Source organism: Aplidium turbinatum, chromosome 7 (genome assembly GCF_918807975.1).
Source record: "Aplidium turbinatum chromosome 7, kaAplTurb1.1, whole genome shotgun sequence".
In the NCBI taxonomy this organism is placed as follows: Eukaryota; Metazoa; Chordata; class Ascidiacea; order Aplousobranchia; family Polyclinidae; genus Aplidium; species Aplidium turbinatum.
In genome coordinates this window covers 23306354-23334196 of record NC_137478.1, presented here as the reverse complement: position 1 = coordinate 23334196, position 27843 = coordinate 23306354, and the positions used below count along the sequence as shown (strand labels likewise).

At 35.7% G+C, this 27843-nt stretch overlaps 2 protein-coding genes across 2 annotated transcripts; both read left to right on the top strand.

The window, feature by feature from the left end:
• Positions 1–8694: 8694 nt before the first annotated feature.
• LOC145773855 (kelch-like protein 6) lies at positions 8695–11116 on the top strand. The gene is made up of 4 exons (XM_082584977.1): positions 8695–8753; positions 9434–9557; positions 10438–10591; positions 10863–11116. Exons 1-4 carry the CDS (start codon positions 8695–8697, stop codon positions 11114–11116), a joined length of 591 nt encoding a protein of 196 aa, XP_082441103.1.
• A 12215-nt stretch (positions 11117–23331) lies between these two features.
• Positions 23332–26337, top strand: LOC145773854 (uncharacterized). Its single transcript, XM_082584976.1, has 4 exons — positions 23332–23486; positions 25659–25741; positions 26039–26219; positions 26273–26337. Exons 1-4 carry the CDS (start codon positions 23393–23395, stop codon positions 26335–26337), a joined length of 423 nt encoding a protein of 140 aa, XP_082441102.1. The 5' UTR covers positions 23332–23392.
• Positions 26338–27843: the final 1506 nt, after the last annotated feature.

Here is a 27843-nt window from a genome sequence, read left to right as displayed (position 1 = left end):
GTGAACAGTCGTTTCGATAAACTGTCGTTTCGATAAACAGTCGTTCGATTAATTGTCGTTCGATAAACTGTCGTTTCGATAAACTGTCGTTCGATAAACTGTCGTAGTACCGGTGGATGATAGCAATAATGTCAAACCTGGAAACACTTTTGTCCAAATAAGACATCGGATATGAAAGATTCAATGACCTTACCTTGTTACATATGAGCTGCATGTTATTTAAAAAGTTTCGTGATCATTCTAACTTTTTGAGAATGCACTGTCCCTCGCTTGTCGCCCTTTCTGGGTTTTCTCCCCTCTGTTGTATGTTTTTACTGCAAAGCCCAAGAGGGCAATGTGATCCAATTTGATAATCACTGGCCTAGAGCACCACATAAGCTCTTGCTATATTTTTGAACTCGGCCAAGTCTTGTACCGAGCATTTCACTTTTCGACCAGACCATTGCAGTGATAACTTGCGAATGACGTATCATTGATAAGTATCAATGTTACGTTTACCTCATTGTATAGCATTGCAAGGTAGGTCTACTGTATCACTACATTGCAGGTTTGTTTGTCACCTTAAAGATTCCGTGCGTATAATTAAGTTGACAAACAAACTTTAAGTTGACAAACAAACTTTATCTTTAAGTTGACAAACAAACCTGCAGTGTAGTGATACTGTAGACCTACCTTGCAATGCAATACAATGAGGTAAACGTAACATTGATAAGTATCAATGTTACGTTTACCTCATTGTATAGCATCGCAAGGTAGGTCTACAGTATCACTACACTATAGGTTTGTTTGTCAACTTAAAAATTCCGTGCGTACATTGCAACATCACAACAAGCAGCAGCTGTCATTTTTACGTCGTTTTAATGTTACGGAATGTTATGATGATGTACTGTAAAAATGACAACTGAATAGGAAGTAAAATCAAGTAAACCAAACATAAATAAACATTAAATAAATAAACCATTAAATATTAAATAAACCGATTCTTCTGATTTGGTGTGATATTGTTTACTTTATTTAAAATGTTTTGTCACACCGTGCATCACAGTGGATCATCAGTTGAATTATAGGAAAATTTGATGAAAAGTTTAGAAACGAAGTTTTGTTTTTGAAACCAAACATATTTTGAATTTGTAAAATATTTCGTTAGGTTTCGATCGGGGATGCACATTTTTTTTATCTTTTGTGACATGTTACTTTGGGAAGTGAATGAAAATGAGTCATCCTATTTTTGAACGTGGCACCACAATGTTTGAGTGGCCTTTTAAATGTTCCCCACTGTTTCCCAGTACATGAAAAATGCAGTGTAAATGTTGTCAGTTGCAGCTTTCACAGTAACTTCAACAACAGTAACCGCCAGATTTGCAAAACGTATTTTCAGAATTTCGATTACTAAAAATTCCTGTTTTTTTTCAAATCTAAGACCAGGCATCCAAATAACTTACGACAAAAGGATAAATATTATAAAAAAAAAAAAAAAAAGATATGTGTTTAATGATACAATCAGCAATAAAAGCAAAGTGCTCTTTGTAGATAAATCACGAACTTTAATTGTTGTAAACTGTAGTGCAACAAAACAAGAACTTTCGAAAGCGACTTTTACTCTGATCACAACCAAAGCAATTTGATTCACATGTTGGCAGTATTGGGGCAAGTGGCAGCTTGCACTCTCATGAGGATGGTTAAATTGGCAATCCCATTAAACAGGTTGATTTATGGTGTACGAGTTGACGACTAAGCATACTTCGTTCTGTTTTGCACCAGCCTTCGAATCGTTGTTGTTCGTTGCATAGATCAGGGATGTGCAACCTTTATTACAGGAGGGCCAGATATAAATATCTGGGTGAAACTGCGGCCGCACGTTTATTTAACATATGCTTTCTAGTAGTTGCAGGCACAAAAAATTAGTTTTTCTGTTATTCGTGTTATTCTTATGACATTATTAGGGATTTCCTTGCAGAAATAATAAGTTAAGACGCATAAATTTCTGAAGAAAACTGCTATTCAAATTTATTGTCACACCGACTTTAAACGAGTTCAGTGAGAAATTTGCAGTTGGATTCTTTTCCGGACGACTTCTTCTGTTTTAGAAATACGTTGAGCCAAAAAGAGCCATTTTTGAAGCCATGAATTTTTTCAAATATGGAATGTCATCTTGGTTGAGAAGTTTTCGGTAAGAAACGATTCATTTTTAAATACTTTGCTTTCAAATCCGTTTTCTCTTGAAGATCAATCAGTTCGTTGGATATCAGATAGTGCTTTGTCAATGTCTGTGTTGAATGGCGGAGAGAATAAGATTTGAAGTCCTTGAAACAAGCCAAAAATTCATACAATAATTTTTCAAATTGGTCTGCAAGTTCAGTTTTCTCCTCAGGATGCATTCCATAGTCTCTCAAAGTTGGAAAGTGGAAAAGATTTTCTGTCTGTATATGGGCTTTCCAAAGTCGGAATTTGTTTATAAAGCCTTTTATGTGACCATACATTTGATTTGCATACACTGATTTTTTCGCTGCAGTCTTGTATTGAGATCATTCAGGTGCGTAGTTATGTCAACCAAGAAAGCTAGATCGCATATCCACTTTTTGTCTTCCATTTAAGCTATTGGGGACCGTACCCTTTAAGTTTCACAAAATTCACGACTTCTTTCCACAGTTTGTAAAATCGTCGCAACATGCATCCCTTTCTTAACCAACGCAACTCGAAAAAGTACAGTAGCCTACATCTTTATGTGTCGTGTTGAGACCATCCAGAAACTTTTGAAACTGATGATGGTTGAGCTTTCGTGCTCAAATGAAATTACTGCCTTAATAACCGCGGGCTCAAGACGTGTTTGAACTTCAAGGATTTTGCGCACAAATTTTGCTGGTGAATAATACAATGAAAAATTGCTATGTCATCATCGATTTTTCTCTCCAAGGCAAACTTCAAGAGACCTATGAATCCAATACCAGTTCCGGACATTGATCAAGCACCATCAGTTACGATTCCGCATAAGCTGGACAAGTCCAGTTCTAGCTTCTCAAAAGCATCAATTATTTCAGTAAAGATGTCAGCACCAGTTGTCGTGCCCTTCATTGACTGTAGTGACAGAAGCTCTTCCGTTTCGTTCAAGTCTTTGTCCACTCCTTTTTACATATATGGTCATCTGTGTTGTGTCCTTCTGGTCCGTACTTTCATCGATCGCAAAACTCCATGAAACAAAGTTCTTCACCTTATCCCTGAGAGCGTCACTAATATCACAAGCAAGATCATCGATACGCCCAGAGATGGGCGTGATCTTGATCTTGATCTTCAAGATCACTTTTTTTTGGTGATCTTGATCTTGATCTAAGATCACTTTTTTTTTGTGTGATCTTGATCTTGAAGACCAATAAGATCAAGATCACTTTAAACTTGAAGTTTACTTACTAGATAGAGGCATTTTTTTAGAACTCGTACTGTACAAAGTAGCTAGTGGCAACTACTAATATTAAGCCACTGTTAATATAATATTTGTCCAACAAAAGACGATTTAAAGTCTCCATCTAATCTGGTCAGTGTTATCATTTCAAAATTGAAAAAGTTTTCTGTGTTGGTCATAATAAAGAAGTCAACTTCCGTGTATGGTACTTTATGTTGACGTATAATAAAAAATTATTTAACTTTGTTCACGATTTCTATGTGTGAATTTTAAAGAAATGTTTGCTTTCTTTGACCCAATTTTAGATGTTTCAAAAGTCTAGAAAGGCGGTGTTAAAAAATCTGGACTCTAGCCGACTTTGGTCATGTAAAGTGGTTTATTGCAGCAAATCAACCAGACCAAGACTTGTTTACTGTTTAGGGTCTGAGTATGGAGCGGTTTGTCTGACCGCAAACCTCTAAACTTTTTTGATAGCGGACAACAGTATCAAGATTGCCAGATGGGTAAATGGTGCAATAAACATTGACATAATACAGTGAAAGTTAAAACTACTTAGTAACACGAATAAAAACTGCCACATGAACCAAATTAAATTTGGTAAAAAATGATGCAGTTCAAAGTTCATTTTTATTTATTTATTATAAATAAAAAGTATAAAACTAATTGCAAATTTTCGACTTTTTCAGAGCTACTGTGATGAACCTCGGCCTTGGGTGTGACGTTGCGATTTTACGCAAACTAAGTCAACAATAATTATAGGCCTAATAGCAACAGTCACTAACTTATTGCAATTCTTAGGCCAGCGATCGAGTAGTTAAAAGTAAAAGTTAGCAATACCAACTATATACCTTTACCCAAGTTGCTTATAGTAATTATTTTTTGCAACATCATTGATCAAAAACTTCATTTTTTTCAAGTACACAAAAAGTGATCTTGAAAGTAATCTTGATCTTCAAGATCACGATCTTGATCTTGATCTTCAAGATCACATAGTTTGGTGATCTTGATCTTGATCTTCAAGATCACCTATTCTTGGTGATCTTGATCTTGATCTTTAAGATCACCAATAGTGGTGATCTTGCCCATCTCTGGATACGCCTCACTATCGTCCACCGTGACAGACTTATTTTCTCGAACTCACTCTTCATTTTAGGGCGCATTTCTTCTGCGACATCGATAAGACACTGCTTCACAAAATTACCGTCAGAATACGGTTTTATAGTTTGAGCTGTTCCCGTTCCCTGTGCAATTCTGTGCCTCTGATCCACTGACGTTCCAAATAATTAAATACAATCGGATTAGCAGTGGCTGGTGGGAGATTTCTAAAATGGTTAACAGAAGGTGCGAAATGTAACCTGCAATAATCCACTCTAATGAATTGTTCGCACGTAGACTACTAGATTAAACTAAGTTATAAACACGTTTTAAAATTGGCACATCTTCGCGGGCCGCACAATTTTTCTTCGCGGGCCGCACGTTGCACACCCCTGGCATAGATGATTTGCATGCTTCTTGAATAAAAGTTGTCATTTATCTTTTGAGAAAACAAAAGCTGGTAATCAGGACGAATATAAAATGACGTTGCCAACGCTCACTGAGTCGTTCTAGTTTTATTCTATCACGGTGACATGAAGTTGCCAAATGATTTTAGTTTATAAAAGTAGTTTGCATCCAGCGTAAGTTACATTTGAGTAGTTACTAAGCGATAGCAACCAAACAGGGTTTGTTCAAGTCTATTAATGGTTGAATGGATTTGAAGTATATAAAAATGTTGTTGCTGAGCATTTGCAACCAAACATGGTTTGTTCAAGTCTATTAACGGTTGAATAGATTTGAAATATCTTTGTGGTGTCAGGGTTTATGTTGGCTTGGTTTGCGCGTGATCAACTTGGTTTCTTTGTTTGGTGCCGCGCTATTCTCGTATTGCAGCAATTTGAAGAGTTGTAAAATAATATTGACTTCAAGTCAAACTCACGCGCTGTCAAGAAAATTTCTGACAGTAAAGGCGCGAATTCGCACCAGCATTGTTCTAAACGACTTGGGCAAAACAAAATTTCAATTCAACATTTTGTTGTTTCGAGCAACTCTAAATGCAAACATAACATTTTGTGTGAATACCTTTGAATATTTTTTGCTATGATAAGTTGTTTGCAGGTAATTGGTACTTTGGTAGGTAGCTGCAGTTAACGAAAAGTTATTATGTTCTCTCCAGTCAGTGGCTTATGAAATTTTATTTTTTGAGTTACTTGTAGGCTATATTGAATACCGCAGCTTTCAAAACAATTTTTTGTTTCAATTCAACATTTAATTCTCTGATCCTCTTTCATTTCGAAATTGTAACAATTTTTTTTTATGGGTTCCAAATAGAAGTAAAATGCATGAGAATATTAGAATGCAAAAAATGTCTTGAAGTACAAAATGTGCGGCCTTGCTTATAAACTGCTTGGTCAACTTTTATTAAATTTTTCTAACAAGTGTTTTGCACGTCATCCAATGTATTTCAAAACCTTTTTTGTGTTCAGTTCAGCAGATCATAGCCCTAAGAAGGGCTGTAGACATTTTGTTCTATAGCAGTGTACTGTTCAAAATCATGAAAGAAATCAAGGGATGTATTCGAAGAGATGCCATTCCTCAATCGATGGCATGGATTTAAGTGTCTTGCCAAAGACAGCCACATGCTCTTGAGTGGTGCCGAATAGGCCCCCTTATCGAACATCAAACTAAGGCTCTCGCCACTTAGATATCTGGCCAATTCCTTTTAGGTTAAGTTTGTTACAGTGTTAAAAAATGTCTTCCACTGATTTGTTTAAAGTATCTCTATTTTATTTAGATTTGATCACATTTCATCAAAATAATTTAACTTTTTTTAGGAAAATATCACAAAATTGTAGAACAACACGGTCCAACTTAGTTTAGTTTTCAGTAGTTTGAAGTTGCATGCTTTCAAGTCGATGTGTCAATGTTTCCTCAAATTAGTGCCATAATGATATAAAAATTGTCTTTGTTATCCTGCATGATGTGACATCCATGGTCAAGGCATCAACAAAAGGGTAAGATATTAACAGAATTATAGACATATTTTATTATCATTGATCTTTTTTCTGGTATTGAGTGAACTAATAGGGACATTGCATTACGGGATGCGCACTTGCGCAGCTCCGCTTTTCCGGCAACATTAAAAGGATCAACTGCTAATTTGTCAATTAATAACTGGGACCTGAAGTGTCAACACAGTTTAAATTACCAACACAGTAATGTTGTGTAGATTTATTGAACAGAAATCTTATTAGGGAATGGGTTGTATGGCTTTTTTATCAAATCCAACTTTATAGCCCTGGTTTTAAGATACAACAGTAGACTAGGTAATATTCCAAGACCTCTAGTAAACGAAAATTTAAATTTTCATTCAACCAGTTCAATATAGGCGAATACAAAATGCCATTAAAATGTGTGAAAAAGACAAATAGATCTTTCCGACCTCCACCAATTAAGCAACCATCATGAGTTTACAGGAATCATGGCTTACTTTTTGTAAGTGAGTAATTTTTGATCCCTTTTTTTAAAGCAATTGATCTAATCCTGGTTATGTCAGCAAGAAGCTGAACGAAGATCAAGTTTTATTGCGCAAACGGCCAGAACTAAATGCTCCAGTGAGCGGAGAGCCGCAACTTGAAAAAGGCAAACCACACCTTGTACGAGCTTATTGATTCGCATTGTATCAATTAGGAACATGTGTTGAAGAGAAAAAAGCAGCATGCCTACGAAAACTCAAAGAACTATCTAAAATGGGATTTTTCACTTAGCATGTTTCTGTTTATAATTAACATTAAAATTTCAGATATCCAACAATACAACACCAGTAGTCCAAAATATTTTGCATTGTTAGGTTGTATGATGTTCACAAGCGAATCTATTCGATTTAAAGAATTTAGCCTTTACAGGATATTTAGAAGTAAGCTAATTGTAAGTTTCAAAAGACGTTGTTTTCTTGCAACCACATCTATTTACCGAAAGACTTCAAAATTTCACCTACTTTTTACTGAAATTACATCTGAGGTAAGTGATGCTGCTTTTGTTGATTGTTACAAAAAAATAAAAACTTTTAAATGTCTAGCTACTTGTATTTCTGCACAGAAGGGATCATAGCAAAGTGAAACATTGAGTTGTCATTTAGATCACCATCGATTATTATTTGCATTGCTTCACATTTTGCTGATCTGGGTTTTTTTCATCCTTGTTTGTAAGTTTATCATGATACAATTTTAGGATGACTTATTGCAGCATGGTGAGGTTTCGACCCTCACTCTGTACTTTTTGGATGTGTACGCCACTACTCAGATTGAACATGCGCAGTTGTAGACTTAGCTTAATCTTAAATACAGAGAGACTGATCACCAGGCATTTGATAAATAAAATGACTTGCGTTCTTCTGGTAATCATACTGGTTTAACATCTGATGTTAATATTGATGTCAAGCTTTTACTTCCGACGTTTCGTCACTTAGCACGACTGACTTTATCAAGGGGGTTGAAACAGATAAACACTAAGCTACCTGTTCAGCAGCAAATTGCACAACACAAAAGCATAAAGTAGCAAGAACCAGAGTTAAAAAACGCTACAAGATTTCCACTCAATTCAATTGACACGCAGTGATGCCTAAAACAGTAGGCTACTATGCGACAGCGTAAACTCATCTATCTCGTTATGACTCAATGTTACTTTTTGAAAACAAGTGGGAAAGCTTTGGCCATCCTTCTGATTGAGAACACGTGCCTTTTGGTTAATGTACCAACTTTCTGAAAACAATCTTTTGGTATAATCCTTTTCAATTTGAAGAACTTAGTAGCGTTGGTCTAAATAATTTTATGATCTAAAGTTATAGACATAGCTCTTTAGTGCTCGTTGATTTAAGATTACGTTTAGTTTGTCCAATGTACTGTATACTGTATTACTGTATATCACACTCATGACACAAAACTTGATAGATCAATCCTGAAACTTCATCCTTCTTTCTCGAGGCGGATTGTAACTTGGTCTTTGGTAACCTAGTATAGTCACCACAAGAAAGCAATCATTTGAATTAGTATAATCTGTTTAAAAACTATTGCATTTAAAATTAAATCCCATTGTGTTGATAAAATATACATTTTGAACTTTAAAGATGGCCTTGGGATAAAAAGGTTTAGCAATGAAGATTTAAACAAATATGAGTGACAGTGCTTTTAATAAGTGGAAACCCTGTACTGAAAAACAATCATAGCCAATGTTTATTACATGTTGCAGAGAAATCATAGAAAATGGGATTCAAGCAATTTAAAAGCACGCACATGGAAGACATCATGCACAAACTGAACGAGTAAATACGTTTCTTTATATTTTTTTTCATTTGTGCACACTGGTTTATAGTGCTGATATTTGTGACAACTCAGTAAAGAAGAAATGGAATTGAATTGCTTGTGGTTTCAAAAAATTCAATGATTCTGTTTTTGATGTTCATCTTGGATTTGATGTATAACGTTGACACGGTACAAGAAATTGTAGGCATAAAACTGACACTTCACCAATCTTATATATATTGGTAAATCAAGTAGCAAAAGCTGTTTGCTCTGGTTTCAGTGTTTCGTATTCGATTTGACCTTGCTGATGCTGGATTTGACTACTTATATTTCAAATAAGTTGTGTGCTTTGAACATAATCCTATATGCATCGGGAGTTTGTTTTTACTTAAATATTCGTACTTGTTTCTAAAAGTGTTTAAAACAACTTTCTGTTTGGGCCAAATAAAACTTTAAAAGATTTAAGGCAGTTGGACATTAAAATGGAGACAAACAAATGTTGCATTGAAATAAAATCTTATATTGACTTATATATTTAAAAATTTTCAACTCATCAATTTCAAAAATACTTTGGTTTCTATGAATTTTTCACAGCAGTTGTCTAAATTGTAATAAAGTTGTTTTGATGGATATTTCTTGACATGAATCTAGCCTACTGACCTTGAAAAAAAAGATTAATATTTGAATTTGTTGAAAATAGAGAAAGGAAATCAGGAAATGGTTATTGTGACGTCACTTTGACTGCTGGAGATGATGAATTTTCCAGCCACAAATGTATCCTTGGAGCATTTTCCTCTTTTTATCGAAAGCTTTTCTCTTCAGAGGTGAATTTTGTTAAGACCTTATTTGTTTCTTTGTTGATGGAGGAGGGAAACTGGTTACACATAAACCTCTAACTACAACACAAAGTTTGTTCGGTTCTTTACTTAAAATGTTAAAGTTTTGCGAAAAAGTGCAAAAGCATTTTTTGGTTATCATTTGAACCGAATTTGGCAATCAACCCTTTAATATTTTGTAGATAATTTAGAATTTTAATCTGTCATCGTTTGTTTTCGCAACACAAAGTATTGATGTTTTCATATATAATAGCCTAAAAAAGTAATTTTTCATATTGTAGGTAAATAGTAGCATACTTTAACTCTGAACATATAGGACTGCTATAAAAAAAAAACAATTCATGAAATGATTTAGAAAGAAAAAAAGTTTTATGAAGATTTACTGAATTATAGAGAATTGAACAATGCGGTTATTACTTTTTTAAAACTATTCAATCACAAAATACATAGCAATTGTATATTAGGGTCCAGGGCTAGGCCTGGCATAGCAAAAATAACACGCTTTTGGACATTTTGTTGTGTAAGCTACTTTATATAACAAGTATATACATTGACTGCAGACAGACACGCCACTGTTTCGACCTCAAAGTCTCCTCATTGCAATAAACGTAAATGTAGATTTGAGAGCATTTTTAGAAAAACAGAATTCACCAGATTAAACGTAATAACGTAAATTAAAATTGTTTTCACTTGAAATTTGAACAGAGATGATATTATTAGTTAAACTGAAAGGTATTTTCATCTTTGTTCAGCACTCGATTGTTTATTTGTAGCCTAGAAGCTCATTTATTAGTCACATCATCAACATCATAATCTTGGTAAACGCGTAATGTTATGACTCAGCTTTGTTCATTTTGTGAATTGTTAGATGAAGGAAAAGTATGAAAGTAAAGCAAATATCCACGGAGTGAAAGAGTATACCATGGAAGCTGTTTTAAACTTCATGTATACTTGTGAAGTGGTGGTCACAAGTGAAAACGTATACAATTTGCTTGAAGCTGCAAATTATTTGCAAATTCCAAGTAGGTGCTGTTGACGATTGTTTACTTTCAAAGAGTAAATTAATCTTTTTTTGTGTTCTACGAATGTGAGGAAACATTTTTCACAACAGCTTATGATAACTTTAATCATTTAAATTTTAAAACAACCAGTTTTTTGAACAGTTTTTTTTTGTTTTTAGACGAAGATATCAGTACAACAACAGAAGTTATAATTTTTAACTTGTTGATGGATAGTTTTGAAGCAATTTTCGTGATACTAAAAGATTATTCAATGGTGTCGGTTGTTGTTTAGATCTCAAGCAATATTGCATCGAATTTCTTCTTGATGAAATTAATGTGACGAATTGCTTAACAATTCAAGCATATTCGAAAATGTATGATCTGGACCAAGTTGTGGCAAAAGCAAACATTGTCATTGCTGAGAACTTTGAATCAGTCATCGATGGAAAAGAGTTCAAAGAGCTAACACCAGATGTGATGTTTGAAGTGATGCAAGTGGAAGATAAAAAGGTTTGTATTTTAATCATGAGTCCAAATCACGATTAAAATAATCATTTTAATCATGAGTTCATATTGAACACATTAAACAATGGCTAATTTGGCGGAATCCTGATTCCTGATACTTAATGCAAGAGATTGAATGTTAACGTACACAGAATTAATACAAGCACCAATAGGTGAAGTCTAGTTAATGATAAGTCGATTTAAACCTGCGCAGCACAGCAACTTTTAAGCTAGTAATGCTGACACTTACAGTAAAGTTAAAATTTGTGACTGCCATTCATATTCAAAAGTGTAAAAAATGTTAGAAAGTACTGGACTTAACACTCTCATGGCCACCTGGAGATGCTGCCTGATTTGTCCCATTTTGCAGATTTTGATTACAACTACTGCTAGTGCTTGACTGACGTTTTTTGAGATGTTTTTACTTTTTGCGGTTTCCTAATGACATAAAACTTTTTTGTTGCCTTGGGGAAGCTTTAGAAAATGAGAAAATCTAAGTTGAAAAACGTAAAATCAGACTGTTATTGAAAATTAACAGTCTGACTAAAATCTTCGAAATCAAATTTTCTTTGTTTTTCAACATATGTGAGAATGTTAAAACCTATTGTGTCGTCTGGAGAAAAGAATAAAGAATGCGTAACAATCTAATTTTTAGAAAAAATTATTTAAACGTTCGCCCAAAGTTAGAAAAACCTGGAAATTTCTGCAAAATGTGACATATCAGGCCGTATCTTTAGGTGGCCATGACACTCTGGTAAATTGTTTGATTGGCCATTATCTGCTTCCCATTCCATGAACTGAGCAGAAGAATTTGGAGTTGACTTTTCATATCTTGTTGTTCTGTGACGTAATACTCATTTCTGATGAAGTGCTACCGGTAATAGGCCTAATTGATGTCGTCATTCAGGTATCCTCTGAAGAAAATGTTTTTCATGCGCTCATAGGTTGGGTCAAACATGATGTCGCTACACGTAAGAAGCACATGGTTAAACTTTTCGGTTTTGTTAAACTTGGAAAACTATCCTGGAATTTCTTGCAAAATGTTGCATTGAAAGAGGTAAATCTGACAAATATTATACAATTTAGGAATTACTAACTGGCATGGTTGTGCTAGGAAAAACGATGAAATGAATATCATCAAAACAGTGCTGCCCAATGCCCATTCACTATTGTCACAAATGTGATTATTTTGAAAGTATGTAGGAGATAGCATAATGTACTATATACCTGTACAAACATTACGTCTAAATAACATTCTTCAACAATAATTGAGAAGAATTACGAGAAGTATTACATTTAGCTCGTCATAGCGATGGGAAACATAACACGAGTTATTACAATAACAAGAAGTTTGAATACAACGTTATAAAACAATAAACTAACGTACTGATGTAATCAATATAAACTAAGCAAAAATCGCTCCACTCCAGCATACGGCTTCTGTTGTGGAGAAGGACTTGAGTATTTTTATCTGCAATCAATATCCTAAAGTGAAAACATTTGTACAACTTTGAAATTGCTAAATTTATGGCCCAGTTTAGTTTTAATTCATTGCCTGGCACTTTTCAAAACTACTTTAAAAAATGCAACAAAATTTAGAACCTTACTACTGGAAACTCGACCAACCTAGATTACTATTTATTATTGATACACAACCACTAAACTGTAACGGTCTATAAAATACTTTGGCGCACAAATTTGGAATAATATACCAGTTGAAATTCGCAATTCCTCCTTCGTAACTTTTAAAAGAATGTACAAAAAGATAATTATTGACACGTATTAGGCAAACGCCTAATTACTAATCAGACTTGCAAATTGTAAGATAGACTACGTTCGGTTCGGCTACCTAAATTTTTAATTTCTTATCATCTTGGACAACTTCACTATTATTTATTTATTTGTTTCAATTAGCCAATTATAATTATCTTTGATGAGTTTAAGGGTGGGTGAGACTTGAAGCTTGACTTGAAGACCTTGAATAGAAACTTCGCAGCATTCCGTTGCTGTGATGCTATTATTCTTTTCTTTTTTTTAATTGTGATCTTTTCAACAGTTTTAATTTATATACAATGTGTTTTGATTTATCGTACATCTTTTTTTCTCAGCCGCCAATACATCTATCTTATCAATCATTCGTTAATTTTTGTGCCTAAATTCAATTCACAATTTGTTTGATGTGAATTTATGAAACCGATGTTACAACAAACAACAACTATCTGATAAATAATGAAATATTGACAGTAAAGTTGCGTTTAACACTATAATTACAGGGATTTTTTACACCCTAAAATTACTACGGTATCGTATAGGACACCTTCAGTGATGCAGCGTTTTTCTGTCTAACTGATAGTGTTTTAACTATCATTATATGCATTCTAAATGAAAGCAGTTTCCCAAAAAACACATTTGCATGCAACTTGTATTGTTGAAAACTTATTTCGAACAAAAAAGCATATGAAATAAGCACTTTATGGGACACGGTTTAGCAATCTTAGACTAGCCTACAGATGTAAAAGAAACATAAATGAGTACACTTGTGACCAGCAATATATAGGCTATAATGCATCACAGTATCATTTGCAACACCGGCTGAATTTCACAAAACAACTTTTGAATCATTTTGCGAACACTTTCCACAGGTAGGATTCTGAAACTTGAAACACGTAAATGTCGTTGCATTGTTACAGCCTCTTCTATAGCATTTCCTGTGTTTTCTTGACTCAGGTGCAGTGCTTTCATTTTGAAGGATTTTATCCCGAAATCGGGATTTTTCAACGCTTCGAAGGATAAAAAAAAGGAAATGAAGATAGGAAGGATTTTTAACAATTTTGCAAGGAAATTTTGTCATAAAAAGGGAATTGTTGTTTTTAGCAATTTTAAAGAAAATTTTATTGATATTCCCTTTCAAAAGTTCTAAAAACGACTGGAATAACGATGATCAACTGGTTCCCGTCGTCACTTGCCATCCGGAACCCCCTCAGCCCCTCTCACTCTCTTTCCCATTCTCGCCTTTCTGTCGCTTGATTTCTATTCTCGCCATTTTGGGAATTGGACGTGAGTGCAGTGAGTGAGGTAGTTCTCAATTCTTTCAGTTAAAATTAGGTGATCCGTTGATTTATAGTTGAACTTGAGTAGCAATGACAAAGTTCACTGAGCTTCGACGTACAGTTAGGTCATAGCATCTTTTCACATATAAGCTAGGTGGGCAATTGCCCCCCTAGCCTTTTGTTTGCCCCCCTAGCTTGAAATTACGTGGGCAATTTTTAAGACGTAATTTTTGTTTAAGTTTGATCCTAGTTTTATCTTAAAACAGCAAATCTGTAGTTTTTGTACATTCTTATGGAGCACTTTACTTTTGCGATCTATCAGCGCTACCGAACGTGGGAATTCGTTGTAAGTTATTTCAATTTTCATTGCAGTTATTTTTATATATTTATGCTATAGCAACATAGGGTGACATCACTAGATGCCTACTGTACATCATTTCTTAAAAACAAAACCTGCCTGCCAACGCAACTACTTCGCGATTCTCACAGCTTTTACCATTAATGACTCTTAGACCGAAGAAGCTGACTTGAGAGTGTAACTGGTGTAAGGTGTAACCCTTAGTAAAATAGTGCTTTCCGATTTTGATAATAGTGATTCGCCATAGATCAACGAAAAATGATAGGGAATATGTTTTGGTACGATGGGAATCGTCGTATTTTTATATTTTTAACTGGCTAGGGCTAAAGTTGAGTACAGTTTCTCTTTAAGTAGATTTTGTTTTGTAACTCTGTTCATTTACTTCTTTCTGGCTTAAAGCAACTGAATTTTCTTGTTCTTTCTAAGTAGGCCTATGTGTAATGAGTTAGGGCCATTTTTATTTTGACCTAAAAAATTTTTTTTGACTTTATTTTTATCAAATTTTGACTTTATTTTGACCTAACGAAATCGCTCATTTCTAGAGGGCACAGTTCTTCCTTGAATTGATATTAGTTACCCAAACATAATATGCTGTCGATTTCAGACCCAAACGTTATATTTTGTCGAAAAGTTAAGGTGTTTTGGATTATAAAAAGTGCGTCGTGTTTTTTGACGATAGGAAAATCTCCACAAATCTGTCTAACCTTTGCTGAAGACGATTTAGCTTGCTTAGGCATTTTTGTATTACAGAATGTCAGTAAGCTATTCCTAAAATCCAAACTGTTGATCTTCGAAAAGACCACGTTTGTGAAAAGATAGTGTTTTATAAAAACTATACATAACCAGGGCCGGATTTAGCTGATGGGGGGCCCGGGGCACTTTTAGATCGGGGGGCCCCGTGCAAAAATTTTTTTTGCGCCTACGGCGCGAAAAACCGTCTCTACGTCTACAGTAGCATCAGTCCAGTACTGCACAGCATTTTGCAGAAACTTTAAAGGACAAAAGGAAAAAAATAACACAAAATCACATTTTTTTCCACACAGGGGGGCCCTTCAAAAGTCGGGGGCCCGGGGCAACTGCCCCCTCTGCCCCCCCTAAATCCGGGCCTGTACATAACAATGAATAAACAATGGACAATTTGCGATAAAAGTTGCTGCTGATCCGTAGGCCTTGTGACATATTTCCTGCTTTTATGGGTTAATATGGTTTAATTGTGTCGCAGTTCCTGATTTACAATGCTTCCACGAGGATTTTGACAAAAATTACTCTCAAGAAACACAAAAAGTTTGTCAAAAGCCATATTTTGACAAATTTTGACTTTATTGGAAATGTTGACTTAATTGTCAATTTTGACTTTATTTTGACCTATAAAATGCTTAGAAACAGTCTCCTAAGTGCTGAAAACAACTTTATTGTTTGATTCGTGGATAAGCCTAGACGAAGACATTAAAAAAAATTGACTTTATTGACTTTTGCGGGCCCTAAAAATGATGCATTAGAATTAGCAAGTTATGCTGGACTGAGCAAAAATGTTTTATCAGCTTGTTGATGTCTCGCTGCTAGTTATTCATTATTGTTATTATATAGTATGTGCGGAATGCTCTGAAGTTTGACAAAACTGCAACATGATCTTCTAAATTTCCAAAACACATGGAAAATGATTTGCAAGACTAAACAACAGCCAGGTACCCAAACCTCAGTCATCAATGACAAAAGAACAAGAAAAGTGATAGGACAAGCTGCATAACAAATGACGAAAAATAAAATGATTGATTGATGATTGAACTTATGAGCCTACCTTTGACCTTACTTATAATATCGTGAATGTTCCATTCAAGCAGATTATTAATGTGTGTTGTGAGTAGGCTACCTCAAATTTTGTGTGAGATTTTAAAAGTCTGAATTACCGAAGTTTGTTGCCTGATTTTCATCAAAATGAAATACCAGCTCTTTAGAATCATCAAATCTGCAAAGATTCAACTCCTTATAATATCTTAGCAGTTGCGTTTCATAGATTATTACAGGCCCGTAGCCAGCCGGGGGCCAGGGGGGCCTCGCCCCCCCTGAAAAAAATTTCGCCCCCCTGGCAAAATCCCAACATTCTTGAGCAACAGCTGCAATTATAATGATTTTGCCCATTTTCCCGTTGCAGAGCTCCAACTGGCCCAATTAACTACAATTGTTTTGTTTAGTTAACAGCTATGATGATTAAACAATTTCGCCCCCCCCTAACTCCTCCTTTGGCAACCTCAACAGGTTCAATTCAACCAAGGCCAACACGTGTTAGGTTGGTAAAAAAATTGTCAGAAACTGTGTAAAATAAAAATGTTTTGGGAAAGAATGATAACCTAACAAAGAGGGAATGGATTTCCAGCAGGCCTACAAACCGGTACAAATTAGGCTATACTTAATTCTTACCATTCTTAAATACTTACCATACTTAATTCATACTTAATTCATACCCATTACTTACCATACTTAATTCTAAGGGTCAGTGATAACCAATTTGTGCAGTGATAAACCAAATTTGTGCAGTTTAGCAGTGTTTATTTTTCTTCTTCAATCCAATCAGTGTAAATAAATTTTGTTTCTAGTTTTCTGATCTGTGAAGTGTTCAACCTTGCAGCAGATATTGCTACATTTTGAATCTAGCACTGCCGTTTATGAGTGTGGATTCTCAGTGTTCACAAGGGCTGACGCTCCCACTAGACGGAGCATGTTACAACCAAGACAGGCAAACTTAGTGCTTATGGCCTTTGAACATTCTGTATCGAAATCTATCGATTTAGACTTGTTTGTGAGACGGCTTGCATCCAAACATCCGCGACTGCAATTGCAATAGACCAGCTCACGATTGTATAGGCGGAATGTAATCATATATATCAAAATCCTCGGCACTAGCTTCTTCGAGCCAGTTAAAGTTTTTGCTCGTAACAAGTACCGCTATTTATACAACAAGTCAACAATTGCTTTGTTATGTTGGTCATTGTAATATGGTTGCCGTGATAAGAGACCAGTGTTGGTCTTAACCAGTGGCGTAGCCAAAGGGGGGGGGGGGTTACAACCCCCCCCTTTGGCACGCGTGTGACGTCACGATATTGAGAATGATGCTTTCAGTCTCTTTATGCTTGAGCATGATGCTTTCAGTCTAAAAAAATTTGCCTAATTTTAAACAAAACTGCATTAAAAGAGCGAGTTGTGCCAATACCAAACATCTCAGCCAGGAATTAGCAACAAGAAAACATAGAGACTTAGCTTTATTTCCGAAAAATGCTGAAGAAAACATGATCTTATCCTTTTGCTATGCCACCTGACAGCACCATTTTACAGGAATATTTATACCCACATTTTTGTTGAAAATGCTCTCAGAATGCACCAAATTCAAAGTAATTTTTCAAAATTTTCTGGGGGAGGCCCCCCAGACCCCCCGTCGCTGGGTGTCGTCTTAGGCGAACACGCCGTCGGGCTTCGCCCGCCGGTCGTCAAAACCTCTCCTTTCAAAATTCCTGGCTACGCTACTGGACTTAACACAAAACTGACATATTGCAAATTTTTGTGGATACCGGTGTTTAAGAGGTTAAAATGCCAAAATCATTCAAATTTTTTCGGCCCCCCCTAACGAAAAGTTGGCCCCCCCTTGCTCTACGGTCTGGCTACGGCCCTGGATTATTATCATAGTTGTTTCTTTTTACTTTAGTACAAGAGAGCTTTGCAACTAAATGCTGCTAGATTAAATTTCATTACATTATTATTTATAAAATATTGTGGGCGGAGATGAATATAGGAATCAATTATAGGTCTCAAAAGTTTAGCCTCAGTATAATATGTCTTTTTACTCACAATTTTCCTGAGAATTCTACATTTTTACTAGTTTTACGCTCGGAAAAAATGCCTTTTTTCCCATCATTTACGCGTGAAAAGTGCCCTTTTTAATAGAATTCGCGCGTTAAAAATGCCCTTTTTGAAAATTTGCCCACCTAGTCCCAATTTGTGAAAAGATGCTATGAGTTAGGTATCAGTATCATGAATAGGCCTAGTATTCTGAAGTTTTTCATCAGTCTCAGATGATTGTGAAGATGTTACTGACAAGGAGAAAAAAGAGATAGCCTAGCCTATAGTAATGTTAAGTTAACACATCAATGAAAACTGTACTATACACAAAAATAAATTTGTTAATGGATGGATAATTCATTACTGGACATTTACGGTGTTAGGGATAGGTTAGGAGTCCGGGTAAAAAAGATGAGAGTGGTAATTGGTAAATGATAAGCTTAGGCTATTATGGTGTAGGCTGCGCAGTAGGCTGGCGCAAAATCTCGAAAAAAAATTTTTTTTTCTTTTAAATTTTTCGTCAGTTTGGAATGTTGTTCCTTTTGGTAAATGTATCTCCTACACCAAATTTCACAAAAAAATATTAACGTTTGACCCTGGTTCACCTGGTTTGAATTTTTTCAAAATATCGAATTTTCGCTTATCCCTGAAACTGCTCACCCACTATCTTCTAATGCACTCTAGCATCTTAATGGACAAGAAGAGGCAGTAACACAAACTTGTAGCAATCAAAGTGGTTTAATTAGCAACTCCATGAACACTGACACATGTATTACTCTCAAAATGTCGAATTCCACCACATTTCAGACATGATTTTCTTTGTGCACCCTTCACGTAGTAAATATCTACTGCTTTCAGTTTCTTGAATCATTTGACGATGTTTATCGATTTTCACAGGGCAACAAAACTTTTTTTTATATAAAGGCACGACATGTGAGAGTCATTTTAAGATATTTCGAGGCCCCTGATTCTGAAAATGCACTAAGTTTTCTCGAATTGGCTTTAGTTTTTGAGTTATAGCAAAAACAATTTTTTCGCAATTTTGAGCCCCTATAGATTTAACGTCGTGTCGTTTACTACATAGACAAAACTGGAAGTAATCCCAGGCACATTTCTGAGTTGTATAAACGCTATTTGGAACCAATCACGTTGATTACAACCCAAACAAACGGCTATTTAACGTTTACTGGCCTAGTAACAATCAAAATATGATGTGAAGTAAGCCTGAGGATACAAGATGTAGAATATATAACTTGCGTTTTGCATTAATATATTTGTTGATTTCAACAGTCTCAGACTTACTAAGTAAGCTACTAAGTATAAACAAAATGCATACATTGTTTTGCTTAACAAACTAGACAAATAAGCAAAACAAAGCTATCGATGAACTAACGCAACTCTTTATTGTGATTGGCCTACTGAGCAACACCCCATCAAGGTACGAAGGCCATTTATATAATTACAGAATACAAAATGTTCTTCAGTAAAGTAGCTGCTTAGAATTTTATTCTTGCTGCGGAAAAACGTAATCTTGGCCTTGGAGTCAAGAATGCTATGTTGATCGAGATGAAGAGCCAAGTTTGCAGCTACCACTTTTGATAACTAAATCTTTAACTACTATACAGTAGGTGGTAGAAATGGTTTTGAGAAAAAAAACTTGACCTTGCTCCAAAACATTACTGAAGGTATTGAGGTTACTCTCAGTCATGCCCGTTTTCCTATTGTTTCAAGCAAATCACCACTTGAAACTAGAGAGGGCAAACAAAAAACAGAAATAGCAACGTCCATGCAATGACTGCCTTGCACACTCCATGTAAACATGATGTTCCAACTTCCTTCGAACATCCTCACCGTGCAAAAGTATCAATTTTCATGGTGATTCCACGGCTCTCTTTATGCCATGGCACTCTGAACTTCTTAGCCTTGAGCCCAGAAACGGGTTTGAGTGCAATGTTTGCATACTTTAGGAGGAACCCAGGACTTATCTTGATCACCCAGCTTCATGTCAAAGTAATAATAATAATGCTTGTTTTTATATAGCGCTGTATCTATCGCAGAATGCGTTGGTCCTCTGCGTTGCCTCATGCAGCAAAATATATCTGGGTTGTTTGTACAGCATCCTACTTGTCAAAGGCATATTTTATTAGCCTATATGCCATTTATTTAGCCTATAGACCAGAAAAAAACTTCTTGCAGCAAAGACTTGGCCTTAGCAAAGGCTTAGATTAAAACTTCATTTGTACAAGTATCCATTTCAGTAGGCCTACCTTTTCAATATAAAGCTGCATTCATAAACACATGACTTTCGGGATATTTTTCTTGTGATGTAGGCAGTGGCGTACGCAGGATTTTCTCAAGGGGGGGCCATTAACGGTTGCGTAGCCAGAAAATTTAGACGACACCCAGCGGCGGGGGGTCTGGGGGGCCTCCCCCAGAAAATTTTGAAAAATTACTTTGAATTTGGTGCATTCTGAGAGCATTTTCAACAAAAATGTGGGTATGAATATTCCTGTAAAATGGTGCTGTCAGGTGGCATAGCAAAAGGATAAGATCATGTTTTCTTCGGCATTTTTCGGAAATAAAGCTAAGTCTCTACGTTTTCTTGTTGCTAATTCCTGGCTGAGATGTTTGGTATTGGCAAAAGTCGCTCTTTTAATTCAGTTTTGTTTACAATTAGGAAAGTTTTTTTTACACTGAAAGCATCATTCCCAAGCATAAAGAGACTGAAAGCATCATTCTCAATATCATGACGTCACACAACATCTTAAGGGGGGGGGGCCATGGCCCAATGGCCCCCCCCCTGCGTACGCTAGTGGATGTAGGCCTACTGATTCACAACTGTTTTCATTGAATAGTTATGTCTCCCTTACGTTAAACACAGTTCATTTCAACCTTTGCTTGCGTTTTGATCTTTCGTGCAATATGAACCAATTGAACTAGACAAGTGCAATTATGACATCATAATGGTAAACAGGGCTGAAAATAAGTAATTGGCTATTTGAAAGCTTTTGAGAAACGATTTCAAAAATATTTTCATTGTCGAATATCTCGAAAACTAGAGCCAATTCGAAAAAACTAAGTGCATTTTCGGAATCAGGGGCCCTGAAATACTCTAAAATGACTCTCATCTTTTGTGCCAAAATTTTTTTGTTGGTCTATAATTATGTTATAGAATAGATTCACTGACTGCGAAAAGGCTGTAAAATCAACTAAAATGACACTAAAAGCATGCACTATTAGTGACTCTCAGACTTGGAGTAGGGTGAAGATGTTCCACGTGGAAGTTAACAGAGGAAGTGACATCAAAATCACGTGGTCAAATTTTGAGAAATCCTCTCTTCAGATACTGATAAACCACTTCGAAATTTACTAATTTTTCAGAAAAATTTAGAATTTCTCCTTGGGTGAACCAGGGTCAAAGGTCAAAACCCAACAAAAATTTTTGGTTTACAAATATCAGTGAGCAAAATGGAACATTATTCCAAACTGACAAAAATTTTAAAGAAGATCAAGGAAAATGAGCCACCCTACTGCGCAGGCGAGTGGTGAGAACGTCTGTGCGACGTTCGAAAGGATGTGGGTTTGACACCGCTCCAGAGCACGCGGCTGTGTCTCGGCAAAGACACTTAATGGCATGCCAAAATAAGGGGAGCAGCTGACTCGAAGACTATATGTCACTTCGCTGCTTCCTGTCGTCTGTTGTATCGCATCTGTGATCGCAGTGTACTGTATGTTATCGCAATGGGCGCAAATAAAAACACAGTTATTATTATCAAAAAAATGAAATATCTTCTGACAGGTGTCAAACCCACAACAATGCTTGATATGAACGACTCGGTTACATGTCTTGTAATGCAAAGGAAATTTACAATTATTATTATTTTTAATGATGTCCAGGACTCCAGGTGGTAAATGTCCAAGAACCGACGAACGTTTTTGGCTGGACAGTGAACAAAGAACGTACCAGTAAACTATGTTATTGTAAAATATGTGCTGCTTTTGTGCAGCCTACTGTTCTAATAAAACAACGTTGCTTCGACATACTACTAGTGCTACTGAAAAAAAAAATCGAGATGAAAATAAGTTAGCTTTAGCATAACTGAGATTATAATAACTTTAAAGTTGTATTAGCACCTTTTTCAACTTAAATAACGTCAAAAATAACCTCGCCTATGAAGGAAATTTTGAAGGATTTCCGACTGAGAAAAAAGGGATTTTTCAGGACAAAAAAGGAACTGAAGAGGATTTATCAGTTGTAAGAAGCGGAAGCACTGCCCAGGTGTCATTCATGTCAATAGTTGTGTTGTTTTGTAGTTGGTGGCACAAACATACAATGAGCTCTAGTATAAAGTCTCTTCGTGATATATGGTTATCAGTCGACTTTATGAAAAGAGCACATGCGTTGATTGCAGCTATATCGAGGATGCTACCCCGTACAACTAATGGCCACCTCCTTGAAACTGATCGCGTACTGTACAAACAAGCCATTTGATCAAAAACGTCGACCCCGACTTTGTTCTAATTATAGAAACCGATCACACATGGCTTTTTGGCAGTCGTGGTGGTGTCTGGCGTAGAATGCATGGTGGATAACAGACAGACTGTTTTTTAGCTTTTGGTCGGTACTTTACATAGTAGGTAGGCTACTAAAGTGTGTGAAATGTAAACGTAAAAACCTTGCTCTTGCTGTGTTACAAATCAAAGACTTGCTGTTGCGTCACAATGAGTGAGTTTCGACTGGCAGCTATTGATAGCAAAAGAGATTTAGATTTAAAATAATCTTAGTCAATACAGAGTAAAATGCTTTCTGGCGTCCTATAGGACACCTTGGTAATTCTAGGGTGTAAAATCAACAACGCGATATAATTTCTTGAACAAATATCTTTGGAATTCGGGCAACACGGTAACATTATGTCAACTAAATTTTGTTTAAAGTCTAGGAATTTCAGAGCTAAAGCTCTTAATCCGTAAGCGGCAATTGCAGATTAAAGAAGACCCGGTGTCCTATAGGAGTGGGACACCTTGATAATTCTATTGTTAAGTTTGCTAAAGTTCCTTTTAATTCTTCAGGAATTAATTATGACTTTAGTGGAATGTACGAATATTTTACTTCTATCTGCAATTTCACGTGCTGCTGCAACTGAAGTTCTTCCCGCTCCTTCAGCAAAGGAAGGTTTGAACAACTTTTTTACTTTAAAATTTCAGTACTGCATGTAAGAGTTGTTCATTGAGTCACAATGTCCCACAGCTTTTGTGTCGCATTATTGATGAAAGTTATTCAAAGCGGAGTCAAATGATTCAGATCGTTTCTTTATTGACGTCACTAATCAAAGGTTTTGTTAGGAAAATATACGAGGAGTAATTTTTTATACTTTTTATTAACAACTTCAAACATTGATCCAGCGCAAATTGAGGGAAGCTGCTGAATAATAGCAAATTTCCAGAAATGTGAACGTTTGCCAAGAGAACCATGCTTGTTTACCAATAGTCTTGAACCAAATTTGATCTGGGTTTTGAAATCAAGACGTCAGTTTCGTCTTTCACATTAACAAGGTGTTGCGATCGTGCCAAATTTTTTTCAACTCAATAACTTACTTCGATCACAAACACGTTTTAACGTTCGCGTTTTGTCGCTTCTACCTTTTTCTTGACCTTTGCTATGTTGATGTGTATTGTTTTGATATGATGGTCAGAAATAAAAAAACAACTGAACTGAACTGAACATAGCTGTGTTTTACAAAAATTCTGGACATTTCAATCGTGGACGACGCTATGCTATTGTAGCGACGTCCACGTTTCAATTTACAATGGAAAAGCAGATAACTGACATTCTAACTCATCACATCCGGTGATATGTAACTTTTATAAAATACTTAAACCTGCAACCTACATATTGCTTTTTGTATGTAAATGACACATCACATAACACAATGTTACTATGCTATTATCAGAGTGACTAATCAAGTTGTCTCAGCGGCATTTCTAAGGCATAGTGATAAACCAGAATTGTGCAGCGATAAACTGCAACATGCGCAGTGATAAAATAATCGTGTGTTGGACGAATAATAAGAAACGCATACACACCACAAAACAGATTTTTATTATGTTGGCAGTTCATTTTTTAATCAGTGTAAAATAAAGTTCGTTTGAAGTTGTCTGATCTATGACGTAATAATGTCAGTCTGGGCGTTTATCAGGTCATTTAAGCAGTGACAGTGGCGTTAGCAGGATTTTCTGAAAGTGGAGGGCCATTCAAAATCATTTTCGAATGAAAACGATCTAAAAAACGTCCATTTGCTAATAACAGCCACTAAGTCATATTGTGCAAGATTACTAGGTGGTAGGTGAACAATCAACATTTTTGAAGAAAGGTGGTACTGCCCAATGGCCGCCCTCAGCGTACGCAACTGGCAGTGAACATGAGAATTCGCAGTAAGACATGAGACCACTTGCAGGCAACCGCTAGTACGTCAAAGTATCAGCGACTGCTCGTACATCAACATGAATATGCCATCGATCTCTGAATACAACACAAGATCTGCTATTTTGAGGTCGATTGACGATAAAGATCGCAAAGTAAAAAACGCTAAAAGCAGGGAAGCAAGAGTGGTTTGCAAACATTTTTAATTATTACTATTATAACAATGACAAAAGTGCGCTTTCAGAGGAAACAAAAACAATTCAACGATAATTTTGAGAAAGTTAATTTCCTCATTCCTGCATAACATAACATACAATGTACATTGACATGACATCGGTCTATTGATAACTAACCTACAGTTGTCTTGCCACAAACCTCTTTTATGTTTTTCAAAGTTGTTCTTAATGTGACATCACATCAAAAGCGATTTTAATTAAACCAATCAAGCGCTTTGACTGACTTAAAAAAAAATTTAAGTATTTTTTAATATTTTTCATCTGTTCAACTTTTATTTATCAAAATGCAACTTGATTGGTTATTATCGCCTCTCTTCAGGTTTCACAAAAAAACTTGGATTTTGCACAGTAGCCTAAATGAAGCTGTGATGCATAACAAGCAAAACCAAGAGCGAGGTAACCGGAAAAGCCGCTTTTGCTTGAGCTTGCAATTTTGTACTTTTCATGCCACATGGTATTATGTAACTGTTTTCTTAGGAAATGTGCAATGATAAAAATTCGTTAGAATTCGGAATGCAAGAGCGGACTTGCTATCTCGCATGTAATGGAAGTCTTTAATTTTCCATCTCCGTTCAAGCTTACGGGTTCTTGCAGTGTACTTGCTGTAAAAATCATATACACGCTAATTGTTATTAAATATTTTATACTGTTAAATATTTTGAACGTGTTTCTTTTTTGTTTGTTTCAGAATCGAGGAATCAATTTCTTGCGTTTCATCAAAAGAATATGTGGAAGTATGACGTAAGAAAGAAAGAAGCAACTGATTTCTTGGTAAAACTTTATAGCTTTTCGGTTTATTGTTACTAGGATGAGTGAATTTATTATTTGATGGTGTACGCTCTAAACAAAAACTATTCTTGTACTATGAGTGGTGAGCTCCAAGTTGTTAATATTTAAATGTTTTGTGTTTGTGATATCTTGCTCTTCAGCAAATGCATCACATGCAGTTGCAATGATTGCACTCGACGTTTCACAATTGATGTGAAATTATGTCGGACATTCAAGCAAGTCTTGTGAAATCATGACGTTGTTGATCTTGCGCATTCTTAACAATTTATGTTTCTTCAGAACACAAACTTTAAACACTGGTGCGGATCAGCTGTTTGTCATAAAAGTGAGGTTTTTGTTATCGGTGGAAACGCAACTAAAGCGGTTGAAAGATTCAAGTTAAATGATGAAGAATCTGGTTGGACTCAACTTGCTTCGACAAATGTTGTGAGATTTGGAGCTGCTTCTGTGGTTTGCAATGGTAAGAATCCACTTGAGATTAAATTCAAATTAAGTTGGTTGTACAACATGCAGATGAACTCATGTTTGTGACAAAAGTGATGAATATTAACAACGATGAGCGCCGAGTGCGCATGTGATGCGCATCACACAAGTTTGGTCTGGAGTGCCACATGCTCGCTAACATTTCACCTTCATTTCACTCGATCAACAGTTTTTACGCAAATTTCACTATCGAGCGTTTATGTTTTATAGGTTGATGTTTGATGAGATTACTTTGGTTTGTTTGGAAGTTTGGTCCGGAATGCCACATGCTCGCCAATGTTTGCGTTTATTTTTACTCACTCAACAATTTCACTATCGTTGATTTAATTTTTCAAGTTTGATGTTTGATGAGTTTTGTTTTCATTGATAACGACATTAGCGTGCTAGCCACATTTTCATATCTCGTTCGATCTTATTTTTTAAACAAGTTAGGCCTAAATTTGACTTTACCAAATTTGCACAATTTTAAAAGTTGTTATTTTTGCGCAGTTTTTGAATAACATGCTTTCAAACAAAGTTTTGAAATGGTTTTACAAATTTGTTGCCTTTCGCATTGAATAATGCTGAAAATAAGCATCGCGGTGCTCTCGTATTTAATTAAATTGATTGCTAAAATACGTTTCAGCACGCAGTAAAAATGCGGGAAAGAATTTTCTTCTGACAGAAATCATATCTACAATAGCGTTCCATGATAAACGACCTGGCAACATATTGCGATATAAAATGACTTACATTTACACGGGTCAGTTCAATCATGTTCACTGAGCTCGACAAGCTTACATTGAGAATTATTAGTTACATATGAAGATTATATGATTGGAAGTTCTCTGAACGTGGTTACGTTTATTCTTAGGGAACTTACTACGTCGCTTCCCTCCCCCTTTCTGCTGAAAGTTTCTCTACATCAAAATCATCACTTTTATTATATATTAATGTCACAAATAGTTCATCAAAATCTATTTGAAGTAGTGATTGCGAATCTTTTCACCTAATAACAGAAAAGAGGGCTGAGTGGTATCATGACAAACTAAACTAATGAAGGGCGCTGACTTTCTCAACGGTTTTCACCAACCTATTTTATTTTTTGCAGAGATGGTAATCAAATTATGACGTCACGACTTGGTAAACTCTGTAATAACATAAATTGACATTGCAGGCGATTTAGCCTTCAGAACAATGTTATATGTGCTAGCAACGCTGGCTTGGTGGTGCAGTCAATAGAATGTCCACCTCTTGATCGGTAGACGTGAGTTCTATGCCTTGTCGGGTCGTGTCTGAGACGTTATAAAATTAGCACTAAACTGTGTTCTTGCTTAGCACTAAACATTGAAGAAATGGATTCGGTATAACAATGCACCCGCCCGTACGGCTGCGATCACAAAGCTCTGAAAGCAACGCAGAGGATCCAATACGCATATTAATGTATTAACAATAAAGTACAGAGTTTTATATGTCTATGTCACTTCACGTTAATAAATGATATTAAACCCAAAATAATAAAATAGATTTGTAAAACACTCTGCAAATCAATAAACTCGATATCCAGGTTAGTGACGTAAAAATTATCTGAACGATTGTAACGAGTATCATCATCGTGGTCG

Coding starts and splice junctions, on each gene's coding strand:
- LOC145773855 (XM_082584977.1), top strand. CDS start 8,695: ATGGGATTCAAGCAATTTAAAAGCACGCACATGGAAGACATCATGCAC. Junction 8,754..9,433: donor ATCATGCACAAACTGAACGA/GTAAATACGTTT, acceptor TGTTGAAAATAG/AGAAAGGAAATCAGGAAATG. Junction 10,592..10,862: donor AAATTATTTGCAAATTCCAA/GTAGGTGCTGTT, acceptor GTTGTTGTTTAG/ATCTCAAGCAATATTGCATC.
- LOC145773854 (XM_082584976.1), top strand. CDS start 23,393: ATGACTTTAGTGGAATGTACGAATATTTTACTTCTATCTGCAATTTCA. Junction 25,742..26,038: donor AAGAAGCAACTGATTTCTTG/GTAAAACTTTAT, acceptor ATGTTTCTTCAG/AACACAAACTTTAAACACTG. Junction 26,220..26,272: donor TGCTTCTGTGGTTTGCAATG/GTAAGAATCCAC, acceptor TACAACATGCAG/ATGAACTCATGTTTGTGACA.